Source organism: Aptenodytes forsteri, unplaced genomic scaffold (genome assembly GCF_000699145.1).
Source record: "Aptenodytes forsteri isolate BGI_AS27 unplaced genomic scaffold, ASM69914v1 Scaffold141, whole genome shotgun sequence".
Taxonomy (NCBI): domain Eukaryota; kingdom Metazoa; phylum Chordata; class Aves; order Sphenisciformes; family Spheniscidae; genus Aptenodytes; species Aptenodytes forsteri.
This window is the reverse complement of record NW_008794416.1, coordinates 1,251,786-1,264,796: the sequence shown is the minus strand read 5'-3', so window position 1 is coordinate 1,264,796 and position 13,011 is coordinate 1,251,786. Positions and strand designations below refer to the sequence as shown.

Genomic DNA, 13,011 nt, shown 5'->3' with positions numbered 1-13,011 from the left:
GTTGCACAATGGCTTCCAGCTCCTCCTGTTTGTTGCCCATGCTGCGTGCATTGGTGTGGATGCACTTCAGTTGGGCTACTGATCCCACCACCTTTTCGGGGAAAGAAGCCTGTCCTGGTTTCGGCCTAATGTAGCCCTAATTCCTACATGACCATTCTCAGGGGCTTCCGTGGTTTCTAACACATCCATAACCCCTGCGTCTTTGCTGCCACATGGATCTCCATCCCCTACCTCCACTGAGACGGCAGACCGAAGGACCTCACTAGCACACCGTCCCTCAAACATTGGCATGCCGCCCCCAGGCTTATCTCTAGTGAGCCTGCTTTTATCCCTTTCCCCCTTCAAATCTAGTTTAAAGCTCTTTTAATGAGCCCTGCTAACTCCTGTGCAAAGATCCTTTTCCCTCTTTGAGACAGGTGGAGCCCGTCTGTCGCCAGCAGGGCTGGTGTCGTGTAGACCGACCCCACTATCTCCATACCAACACGACAGAGCAGGTACCATCATTTACCCCTTCATCTCTTGATCAAAAGAGATAAAAGGAAGAAGTCCTTGCAAGAGAGGCTGTTTTGTTTGCAAACAGCGTAGGCTGCCGCTGTTTCTCTCTTGCACAGAAACAGCTCTAATGATATAGACATTTGCACAGCCATGGGCAGCAAGCGCACTAGGATACGGAGTGCTGCAGCAGGGACAGCCCAGACCAGCTGTGGTCACCGATTCATTTAGATCGGTCACTGGTTCATTTAGATCTGCTCCTGCCGAAGGTCTGAACTTGTCATCTACTGCTGGCTGCGAGCAAGTGCCAGGTAATTATTCAGGTCACAAAGACACCGGGACAAGCTAAGACAGAGGTAGCATCCTAGCAGTTTGCTCCTAGAGCAGGAAAAAAGAAAATGGGTCTATTTTCAGTAAATCAGCCTTATAAGCAGCACTAAGGGAAGCAAAGCCACTGAACAGAAGCAACTAGAATTTACTGGCGACTCTTCACCCAGCCTACACCCATGGCCTCTGCCTGGTCTTGTCTTTTAATCATGGTGCCAGGACAACATATTGCCACTTTGTGGGGACACTGAGGTTTCTGCAACGGGATCCCAACCTGTTCCTGCATGCTCTGACAACACATGGTCAATGAAGGCAGTTGTGTTATAGACTTCAGGGGCAGGCAGGTATCTGGGATAAACTCAAAGATAAAAGATACAACAATATCTATTCAAAAGCTGACCAGATTCAAGAGCAGACTTTGCCAAAATAACCAGACAAGATATCCAGATGTGGCTGAGCCAGTCTATCTGCTGCTTCACTGAAGTCCAGACAGTGCCACGGCCCCTGGGCAGACCTGAATCATCCAGCAGCAGCTCTGGCCTGGGCAGCAGGTCTCATGCAAGGCAGGAGTCCTTGCGGAGAAGCTGTTTTGTCTGCAGTGTGACCGGCCACTGCTTCTCTCTTGCACAGCAATAGCTACAGCAATAGCTAGGATATGCTGCACCCTCACAGCAAGGTGAGCCCGTAGGACTACACAATGGTAATGGGATGCAGAGCTGTAAGCAGCTTCTGGAAAATACTGTAACCCAGTGCAAACCCTCCCTCCAGAGTCCATCAGTGTTTCCATTGAAAGCCCCTCTCTAAATGGGCACAAGGAGAGTAAGAAAGAGCACAGGATTGGCATGCCTAATGGAAAACAGTGTCAGAAGTCACCCGGCATCGCCCCAGGTTTTCACCACCATATGCCACTTGGGTACAGTTGTACTAATTCAGCTGATAGATCTCAAGTAGAAACAAATGTATGGATCCATAAGAGGGCAGTAAACACACACACGTTTCCTCCTATCCAGGGGAGAGCTCCCACGGTCAGCGTTATCTAGCACAGACCAAGCCTTAGCCAACTTCTGTTTTTTTTAAAATCACAGACATTACCTGGTATCATTTTTATAGCGGTGTTCACTTCACTCCATTCATGAACCTTGTCAAACTTCCAGTCCAGGATGAAGTTCCCGTTGTCCGTCACCACGGGGCCCTGGGAGTCAAACACATTTGTCAGCACTGTGAGCTCCTTGTCTACCAAGCACAGCCAGGGACTGTCACAGCCTCTCACCGGGACCAGCCGTCCCCGCCGCAACAGTTTAGACAGTCATCATTCAAGTAAATCGGGGCAGTCCACAATAAGCCTGTAAGTAAAACCATCGCCCAGGGCAACTGCTCGTTCCTCATTCTCCTGCGTACTGATAATCGTGCAGAAGCTAGAAACAACGATGCAATTTCATCACTGCAACAGGGGATCCTTTTCACAAGAGTAAAGCTACATTAATGTCCTAAAAAGGCTATTGCAGGCAATTGAAGCCAAAATAAGACCCCTCCGCCCCAGTGATAAGAGCGTGCTGCTGGATGCCATGGGGAGGTTTTGGAGTTGAAGAATTGCTGGCCTTCAGCGTCCCAGACGTGCACAGCACTCTCTCAAGCCCAAGAGAAGGAGGAACTGGGTCCTTTCAACAGAGCAGAGACAGCTGGGTCTGAGGACGAGGCGTTTCAGCAGCGCTGAGCAGGGTGTGCAACCACACGTGCCAGGAGGGACCAAGCGTCCTCCGAGGACACGGCTCGTGCTGGAGCAGCACTGATGTGTGCATTCTCTGAGCGAGGCCGGTCTCAAGTTCACGAGAACTTGAGAGAGTTCGAGAACCAGTCGAGAGAACAACTGGTTTGCTCTTCTCAGGCACCCAAGTGCAGTCCCTACAGCCTCTTGGGATTAGACACATTAAAAACAAGTATTCAGCTTTCAGGCATTAACTTCAGCCGTTACTGCAGACAGCCCTCCTTCTCCCTCACCGTGTGATGTGGGCTGGCGAAGCCCCGTTGCCCAAGTCAGGACAGGACAGTAGCAGCGGAGACAAAGCATCTTTAGTTTTAATTTAGTCTGGCTCTGTGTGGTACAGAGGAGCCCGAGATGGAGTGTGAGCTGCCCCCCAAAACTTGAGACCCTCTTTGGCAGCACAGACTGCCCTCCAGCCCCCCAACGTCCCCGCAGAGCAGCAGGTCAGACCCAGACTGGCAATCCCTCCTCTCCCTGCTCAGGGATGCTTGCTTTAGGTGACATAAGCCAGAGAGGCTTTCCATGACCAGCCCCAACACCTAAACACACAGTTCATTAACCGAAGTATAATTAGGGGGAAGTACACAAGAGGCCACTCATGGGAGTGAAAGCCCAAATTTAATTAGATGAAAGGCCAGACCTCTGGTCCTCCGTATGCCGACGTTCAGGTGGCTCCTCTGGGGAAGCAGGGCTGATCAGGGACACGTACCGCTTTGCTAACAGCCATCCGCAGCTCCGCAGCACCTCCGAAGTTTTTGGTCAGGGCTCTGGTGACAGGGACGTAAGCCATGGGGATGACTTCGATAGGAATTCCCTTCTTCCATTGCTCCCCGAGGCTCTTTGATTTTTTCCTGAGGACACAGTTTGAGGTGGGATTAGCGTCAGACATTACATTGCTAACACCATTATCACATTACCTCTTGCAAAACCCTCAGGCATAAGGCCCTGGAGGGCACAGTGGTCAGTTCACATGTGTACACGTGTAGGAAGAACCAGTTTAATGCACGACGCTCCATTCACTCATAAGCCCTGTTTTGACATGTTTTGGACAAGCAGGACACGAGTTGTTTTTTCTACAGCCCCACGGCTGTATGTACAGAAGGAGAAATTTATTCCGTGCTGACAATCACTGAGCTCAGAGAGCAGAGCAGCCATTTCCCCACAAGCTCTGCTGACTCCTAAGCAGGCTTGCTGAGTTGAAAATCAAGGAAAAAAGCTAAATTGGATTGCTGAAGCACTGGGAGTCAAGCTCATTTCCACCTATTCCTACTCCCCTGACCCAATGGAAGGACAATAATGGCCTAACACAGGACCATCCGAATCCTCCCACGGGACAGAGAGGTGGAATGAATAGTAATATTTTTACCTGTAATCGGCAATAACGATGAAGCACTTTGCATATCCCGCAACTATCTTCTCCTGCGTCAAGCAACCACTGCAAGGGGGAAAAAAAATAATATAAAAATCAGAAAACAGACTGCTCCTCAGCGTGCCTGATGAGTCCAGTCCCCTCCACCATGTTCTCGCTGGGTATAAAAATCAGAAAACAGACTGCTCCTCAGTGTGCCTGATGGTCCTAAAGTCCAGTCCCCTCCACCATGTTCTTGCTGGGCTTGGTGCTGCCGTTGCCCCACGCCAGGACTCCTTCCCCTGCCCCATCACTTTATCCCCCTTGTCCCTTGCACACGCTCTCGGTCAGGAGCCATCTCCCACTGCAGGTGCACGCACGGCCCTGCACAGGATCCCATCGGCCTCTCCAGCCCACCCCCGGAGACATCCACAGCCAGAAAAGGATGCTCAGAGGCCACTGCCACCAGCGCCGCACACAGACAGACAGACAGCAGGGCTCACCCGCCACCCTTGATAAGGTTGAGGTCAGAGTCCACTTCATCCGCTCCATCGATGGCAACATCAAGCTGTAGGAAGAGGAGATACTTGGTGTGGAAACCTCTCCCATGCAGTGTCAAGGTGCTGCTCTTGGTGCAGCTCGGGAGGGTGTCAGGTCCCAAGCAGCAGCCAGAAATGTCACTAAAGCTGGGACCACCTTGATGCCAGCCTGACCAGAGACGACCATCTGATCAGCCACCCAAGGATACCAGCCCCAGCAAACCACAGGCATGTGAAAGCAGGAGAAAGAAAAAACAAAAACGACTGCTGGCCTGCAAGGCACATCATTTCAGCCTCTAGTGTTGTCAGCTAAGGGGTGGGAGGCTCCTGGGAAAAATCTTGGTCATAACACTTCAGCAATGCCATATCCCCATCTCAGGCCAGCAAGCCTCAGCCTGGAAGAGGTGCCAAACACCTGGAGAACACAACTCGTCAGCCTACTTGCCATCTAAAGGGACAAGCACTAAGACAAGACTAAGGCTTGGGGAAAAAAATAAACTAAGCTAGTTCTCGCTCATGTTCAGCAGCGTGGCTGCCTAAGCTCTCATCCTCAGGGGAGGACAAAGGAGCCAGATGCTTTATGAAGGACCAGGTTAGAGGAAGGTCGAGTGAGGTCTCACCCTCCGCGGTCCCACTTACCTCTGGATGTCGGTCCAAGTCACTTAGCGTTAAGCCGTTCTGCAGGATCAGCTGACGTGCCTGTGCACCAAGAAGACAGCAAACACCATTTACCGGCGGCAGGAAAGGAAAACAGACTCGTGGTGTCATTCCCCCGCTGCAGCAAGGATGGAGTCTCCCTGGGAGAGCTCCACCCTGCGCTGGTGGAGAGGCTGCAGCCAGCAGCGGGAACGCATGGCAAGGAGAAAATGATGCTTCCAGACCAGATTATTTTAATCAACAGCAAACCCTGCTGCTGATTTGAACTAAAATGCTCAGATGGTGCGAAAGGACTCCTGGGTCCAGGTCTCTCCGTACTAAATAGCAGGAGGCCCCATCAGCTTGGTGGGAATCACTTGTATTTAAGCATTACAGCAGATATGGGATTTTTGAGTCCTATGCTGTCTCAGCTTGGACATCGTTCTCCCTCGCACCCATCCAGCCCCTCTGATTTCCTTCAGCTGAAAAATGGGAGCAAGAAAATGAAATGTTTACACCATAGCAATGCAGGACTAACAATGAAAATATTTTTCATATTGGAAAGAAACAAACAAAAAAAAAAGGCAAAAAAGAAAAGCACAACTCATGGAAAAAGTGTGGGAAGCCTCCTGAAACAGCTGCTGGGTGGCTCCAATCTACTTTTACTGAAGTGGCCATGTGTTTCCCTCTAGTGGCAATACAACACAGAGCACCCAGAGTTACCCTCCACTCGGTCCGTCAGTTTAAACAGGAGTTCAAGCTTACAGAACCTTGAATTGGTTGAATTTTCTGTGTTACAAATCATCACCTGAGTGAGACTCCCTCCTTGCATGGACTCTGCTCGAGTCTGAACTTCCTACCATGCTTGCAGCTAGTCCGAGAAACCCCAGTGCGATAGCCTGGATCAACTTAATCCGCTGGATTTTACCCACTAACTCTAACAAAGTGCGTCAGTCGCCCGTATTGGCATCCCAGAAACATTATGAAGAGCTAGCAGGTGGTACTCCTGGCAATAAGATATGATTTGAATCACTTATCGTGGCATTTCATAGCATGCAGTTTTAACACCTATGGGCTGCGCGCTCCTGATCTGTGCACTAGGATTGCCCTAAGGACTCACAAAATTAAAAGAATACAGATCAGTGGGTTTACATTCATTACATGGCGTCCATGTAAAGAGGTATCAGGGATCTGGGAATTTAAAGCATTGAAAAACACTGTGCTGCACATGCAGGCCAGATCCTGAACAGGCTTAGGGTCAGCAGTGTGGAAATGAGGTGGCTCTCTTCAGGCTCTCTGCTTGCAAGGTGACGGGAGCAGACCAGCAGGAATCGAAAGCAGAGCTCCCACAACTGGGGGAAAAGCGGCGGTAACTGCGCAGCACTTGCCAAGAACGGTCTCGCTCTGTGCTGTCGGCACACGTCCAGGTGAAAAGAAGAAACAACGCAAAAGCCAAGGGACAGATACTTACCCCGGCTCTAGCTTTACTGATGGTGATGGAATAACCCAACCTGACAACAGGGAAGGGAGGAGAATAAAAGCCCACTGCAACCAATTCTTCCTTGCCAGTGACCTCAGGCAGCCATTTACACCTGTACGTAGTGAAAATAAGATGCTGTTTTGCTGACCTGGGAACGCTTCACTCGGAATTGGTTGAGGTCTAAGAGACTGCAAAAGGTAGGAGGCAGCCCCGTGTCTGGGGGATTTTGGCTCCTGCAGGTGTACAATCTATCTCGTTCCTTTAACAGCAACCTTTTTGTTTTACTGGTAAGAAACTCTGTAGCGTTACACAAACTATCCCAGCATTTCAAGGCAGGGCAGGCTCCAGCCCACGTTCACCACGAGAGCTTTATCACTATTTTCTGTAAGACCTAATGACTGAACTCAGAGGAGCTTTCCTAGGTTCAAATGGGACATGGTATCTCAGGATGAGGATCATTTCAGACAGATCGAAGAGAGACTGTCGCTACAGTGTATTTATGCAACAGAAGTGCTGATATAGGTTGACAAAGAAAAAAAATCTAGTTTTCATTTTTTGCCCTTTGCAGCAGTTTGTGTTATATCCCAGTTGGCCACTGGTTGTTTGCAACATCTGGGAAAAGAGTCTCCCATCATCCCACACTCACACTTAAAGGACATCTGCAGGGTAAGAGGATGTTAAGTTTTCATAAGATTTTAGGATAATTCAGGCTGGTCTCTGTCCAACCTCCAGCTCAAAGCAGGGTCAGCTACCAGGTTGCTCAGGGCTTTATCCACTCAGGTCTTGAAAACCTCGAAGGACGGACTCTGCACAGCCTGCCTCACTGCTTGATTGTCCTCACGGTGAAAAAGTTGTGACAGAAGTACCATCCCGAGGTCCACACCAGGACCGAGGAAAGGACACTTGCCCAATTCCCAGACCAGGGCATTGCCACCCAGCCTCGAAAACCCTGCGGGCGGTCCTGGTCCCCGCAGACTGGTGATGTCACCTCTCCCTGCCCGAAGGGGACAAGGTGACGGCTGCTCCTCTGCAGCACATTCCCACCTCAGGGAATAGAGGCAGAGAGACCAGAGGCATTTGTCTGAAGGCATGGAAGCAGCTCAGAAGCTTCCCCAGCAGCTCTGCGTTTCACCACCAAGCCACGTTCTCCCTCTCTCTGCAAACCTCTCGACAGCTAGCTTGGTATGAATGAATCCCTGCAAAAGTTGCACAGCAAAGGAAAGATTAAGCTGATTTCTCTCCTGCAATTTCTCATAAAAGCCAGTTGATGCGTTTCAAGTTCCTCCTGAAAACACATAAGCTCACTATTATTGTTTGCAGCGTGATTTTTACAGCTCTCAGGGCTTGATACAGAATCAAAGGAGACTAAGTGCCTCCCATGAGTTTTGCATTATGAGTCTGGTTCACTACTAAACAGCATTTTTCTGCAAGCAGGATCCAGATCAAGCCACGAGCCAACACTGACATAACCAGCATCACCACACTGGTTCAAAACACGCCTCCTAGCCCTATGGCATCCCTGCAGCTCAGGTCAGGGTAACACAGCACCATCACCGCCGGCTTCATGAGGTCCATCCGCAGGCTGCATCACGGCTGCTTTCACCGGTGCTTTCGGTTAACTCACACCGCAGCGAGCCAGTCCGGAGAGCGGCGTGGTTGCCTTCCGCAGCCAAGGGGAAGATCCCCTGTGTGAGTGTTTGGACTAGCAGAAAGCAAAGGAGCAAAGTGCTCACCTGAAAAGATGTAGGGATGCAGACAATCGTCAGGTTCTCCTGTTTAACCCGCTCAGCTGTAGGAAAAAAAGCAGAAGTCTCGGTTTGTTCGTTGCAGAAGGAAAAAAACCACACCAACTTTCACTTTAAGAAATCTCAGTTCAGAACAGCCCCTTTGAATCACTGCAATTACTCGCTTGGCTTGCAAATAACTCAGTCATGCTCAAAATGCAAACAGGTGCCACCCTGCATAGGCTAAGGCTCAGTTTCTACAGTCAGAAATGTTTAAATACCCACCCTGGCTCAGCCCAAGACACCACGAGCCATTAACCTTTGTGTCTCCAGCAGCAGAGGAGCCTCGTCAGCAAATCGTCACCTGGGAAATTATCCCCACTCCCCTCTCTCACTCCATTAGACAGGTTTTGCCACGCTCCTTGTAAACAGAGAGCTCCAGCAGCTGTCTGAAAGGTTTTCTGGCTTGTTGCCTTGGGGACTTCGCATTCATTTATTATAGAACATTTAAATATATGGCAGGGAAAGGACTAATAAAATACAGTATTCCATTAAATGGAAGGAAATATTTCCTCCCCCAGGTTAACCTCAAATGACTAAAATCTATTACTAAGATATCATTATGGACAAAATGTTATTTTAGTAATTACAATACTTAGGCATGAGCCAACAGCCCGAGATTCAGCAACAGCTCTTGCACCAGAGCAAGCACGCGGGCTACATGCTTCAAGGTAACGCTGCTGCTGGAAGGACCGAAGGTGCAATACATGAGGCTGTAAGTTGCTACAACCCACATCCTAATGCATTCAGCAGACATGAAAAGTCAGACTTTGCAGCCTGGAACAGGCACGTTAAATGCTATATCCATTTATTTAGAGACTGATTCTGTGTTAAGAGTCGGGAGTGGTTGCAATACTGAGCCAAACCCAGAAAGCTGAACCGCAACTCCCAGACAAATAAGTGTATTACACACACGGCGTGGGGTGAGGTGGGTGCCAAGGGGCAGGCACAGCATGATCTCTGCTGTTTCCCTGCGAAGCGAAGCACTGCGCTGTGCTCAGACCTCAGCTCCACGACGTCTCAGCAAGACCCCCACAAATGACAGGGCTGATCCTGCACTCCCAAGCCACCATGGCACCCACGGCTGCTGTTTTGCATCCAAGGAGAGTGAAGCAGAGCGCGGCGGCCAGGGCCACAGCGGGACCCTGGCCACAGCAGGACGAGGTACAGCACCTCCACAAGCAGATCTGCCCTAGGGCTGAGAGCGCCCTTCGTTAAAGGCAACTTTAAACCTCTGCACCCTCTGTAATGAGGCGTGAGAATAATTACCCTCCCATTCACTTTGCAAAAATGCATTTGCCTCGCTTGAATATTTTGCTGAAGTTTTCTGAATCACACCTTATGCAAGCTTGCACCTGGGGCAAGCAGATAAACCTAGCTGTAGAGTACAAAAAAAAAAATGCTGCAGGATTTCACATTCCTCATTTTCATTACACCTCAGCAGGACCCTCAATGTGAATAACGTGGATGGGAGCAAGCAGCGTCAGCCGCATACAAATGGGTTAACGGAAGCAGAGCAGCTGCATGGCCCAAAGCCACAAAGCAAGTTAGGATGGGGCAGAGCTGGAAGGAAACAGAGGGGTTTAGCTCTAGTTTGTGGTGGGTGCCAGTAAAGCGCTTTGCCTGGCTGTATGGGGAGAAGAGGTGGCAAATCATTACCTCCACAGGACTCTATGCAATAAATTTGGAGCACAAGACCCAGTTTTAACCTTCAGCTTCAAGGAGGACGCAGCAGTCGGTGAACAGACCCGACGCATCAGCTCTAAGTCAGCATCCAGACGATTTAGCCTGTTTTTCAAGTAGTTGGGACAGCTGGACAAGGGGACTTTCTGCGGTGGGAGGAACACGAAGGGGAGCATCCTACCTAATCGATGCACCGCATGGACAATCGTAGAACCGCTTCCGATCCCAAGAACTTGATTGTTCTGCAAACCAAAGAGAGACAGAGGAGAGCTGTTACTGGGGGCTCGGCACAAGGGCTGTCCACTTTTCCCGGTAGACTCGACATTATAAACACATGCAAGAGGAACCTTTCCCAGAGATGCACGCTGACACACAACGTCTTAGCATGCTGCAGACAAGGAAGGGAACACACCGCACCCGCAAGGGCACGACCGCTGTCTGCAGCTAAGGGATTTTAAGCAACTCGCCCTCTCCTTAAAGGACGTGCTTGCTAAATACCACTACGGTCTGACACTCCGGGTGTTCAACGCACACCCACTGCTCGTTGCTGGCACTCCATGCACCCTCTCCTGCCGGAAAGTTGGGAGTTTCAGAGAATACCACAAAGGAAGAAGCTGAAACAACCTCAAGATAACATCTCCCAAGGAAGCCGCACAGTAAAAGCGTGGGTTTGCTGCCAATGGTATTGTTAGTAAACAGTACAGATGCACCAGCGGCCAAAGCAAAGAGCACAGCAGCCGCTCCTAGAGCATAATAAAAACCGCTCTCCAAAACAGAGTACGTAACTGCCTGTGTGAGATGGGTGAGCCTGGCAGCGTATGCTGAAGAGGATCGTATTTTAACCACAACTCAGCCCCGGCCTTTCTCTGGTTATGGTCTGGTTTAAGAAGGATCACTACTGCCTCATCAGTAACACAGACACGCTTCTAAAAGGTGCTGCAGGCTGAGGGTGGATGGGTGCAACTGTGTTACCTCCGCAAGAGGATGCTCTGCGATGTAAATCGCTGTTTATTAGCAGCTCAATCTCCCACCCACTGAGAGCTACCTGCAGCCTCCTGCACACTTCCAGCTTCCAACGTACTTCCCCTTCTTTGGATGGGATCCAAAGCTTAAATTGACTTAAGGAGGCCCGATATCACTACAGAGACTTCAGATGAGAAAGACTTCAAGCCAGACAGAGATGCAGGCACAGAGCTGTTGTGTGTTATCTCTTGGACATTAGACAGGTCTGGAGCTCTTTCTCCATGTGCAGCAAATCCAGAGTTCAGCAGCTGTGGAAAAAGCCACACCTGCAGCATTTCAACCAGCTAAAATCTTACTGACACGCAAGCTTGCCTGGAAAGGTGGAGCTCAAGGCAGGTCACATCCCCCTAGGATTAATGATTTCCCTTGCCTCTGCAAGTTAAAAGCTTAAAAAAAACAGAAGTTCTCCAAAAACCAGCACACAACCAGAGACTCGGCTTATATCCCAGCACTCACTAATCACCGTGACTCTGCAAAAGACGGGGAAAGCAACAGATCACAGCTGCATGCCTGCAACGTTGCCAGCAGAAACCCAACAGCTCCCGAGGTTTCTCGGTTTCACCTGCCCGGCAGGCAGAGCCAAGCACAGCCAGCCGAGGAAGGGGCAAGCAAAGCTGCGCGGAGGCTGGCAGGACACGGGCAGTACCGGTGTTCCCAAGAGACTTGTTTCGACCTGGGAAGAGGCAGTTTCTTCTCTTTGCCCTCATTTCTACAGGGTGGGACAGCTTCTTGGAGCAGCTGGATGCCCTAAAGGGATGGGGAAAGCCTCAGCATCAGCCACTCCACTGTAATGAAGTGGGAAGAGCTCACAAGGCTCGCAGCCCATCGCTGGCGATAAACTTGAAGGCATTTATCCGTGATGAGGGGTGAAGCGCCCTCCCTTAGGCAGTGGCAAGACCTTGGGCTAAGTGGGTTTCCCAGAAAAACAGTTTAAGCCAGTCTAAACTGGTACTGTCACAACCCCCGCCTTACCGCGGTTCCCACCTCTCCCTTCTCAGCTCCAACCCCAGCCAGACCAGGGGCAAAACCAGCCAAAAAACATCCACTTTTTAACACGGGCAGCGTGAACGTTGGCGGAAAGCAGAGCACAAGGTCAGTGTACAAGGGGCAGGTCCAGCTCACAGCACCGAGGAGCAGCACCCCATGCAAAAAAAAAAAAAAAAAAAAAAAAAGACATTTTAGGTTGTTTGCTAAAACCCCAGCAAATAAAACCAAGGGACTGAGCCACAGCACAGCTGAGGACCCACATACGGGCTCCACGAGCAGAGTCAGCAGCGACCAGAGCATTGTCCCTGCTAACCCAGGGGCCAAGGGATGCTGCCCCACGTTGGAGATGCCGACAAGGCAACACGCATCAAGTGGCTGTCAGCAGCACCACATGGGCTGGCCGGTCCAACATAAGTTTCCAAGACTAGGATTTATGTGGGCAAAGAGCAGGAGATAAATACAGCGCAAAGCCCCAGGTTTCCTCTTATTAATCCTCAGCCCTCTGGGGCAGCAGGACCTACAGCTCTCGCCCATCTTTTTATTTCTAACAGAGACGCTAACTGGGCCTGCCTTCGGAGTGTTGTATAAATGCAAAGCCAGCTCTCCCCAAGGAGCTTAGGGGTCTATAGCCCCGAGCCGTGTGCCAGCCGCTCCTCCGAGCCATCACGGCACCACAGCCTGCGGCTTCTGAGGTTGGTCATCTCAGTGTCCGCTCCAGTACTGGGGAACTCTGCTCCTACAGCTGCCCAGGGACAAGTGCTGTGGGTAAACACACCAATCTGGCTTTAATTAAAAAAATAAAAGAGAAAAAAGTTCTCCTCTCCTAATCCCCCCACCCACCCCCAGGTTTACATCTGCTGCAGGCTGCACAAGGAGCTGCTACGCTGGCACAGATGGGCACGGGTGTGAAGGCGGATGCCAAGCGAGGAGCCTGATCTAGTACCGGTACC

The 13,011-nt window shown here is 50.5% G+C and overlaps 1 protein-coding gene across 1 annotated transcript in view; it reads right to left on the bottom strand.

The window, feature by feature from the left end:
* RPIA (ribose 5-phosphate isomerase A) overlaps positions 1-12,361 on the bottom strand; it is a 15,508-nt gene extending 3,147 nt beyond the window's left edge. Inside the window, exons 1-9 of the mRNA XM_009289416.1 lie at positions 12,326-12,361; positions 11,721-11,747; positions 10,233-10,293; positions 8,318-8,373; positions 5,108-5,167; positions 4,433-4,497; positions 3,948-4,016; positions 3,291-3,432; positions 1,912-2,011 (exon numbers count right to left, since the gene is read on the bottom strand). Coding sequence (XP_009287691.1) covers positions 1,912-2,011; positions 3,291-3,432; positions 3,948-4,016; positions 4,433-4,497; positions 5,108-5,167; positions 8,318-8,373; positions 10,233-10,293; positions 11,721-11,747; positions 12,326-12,361 — 616 coding nt within the window. The remainder of the gene's footprint in view (positions 1-1,911; positions 2,012-3,290; positions 3,433-3,947; positions 4,017-4,432; positions 4,498-5,107; positions 5,168-8,317; positions 8,374-10,232; positions 10,294-11,720; positions 11,748-12,325) is intronic.
* Between the last annotated feature and the right edge of the window lie 650 nt (positions 12,362-13,011).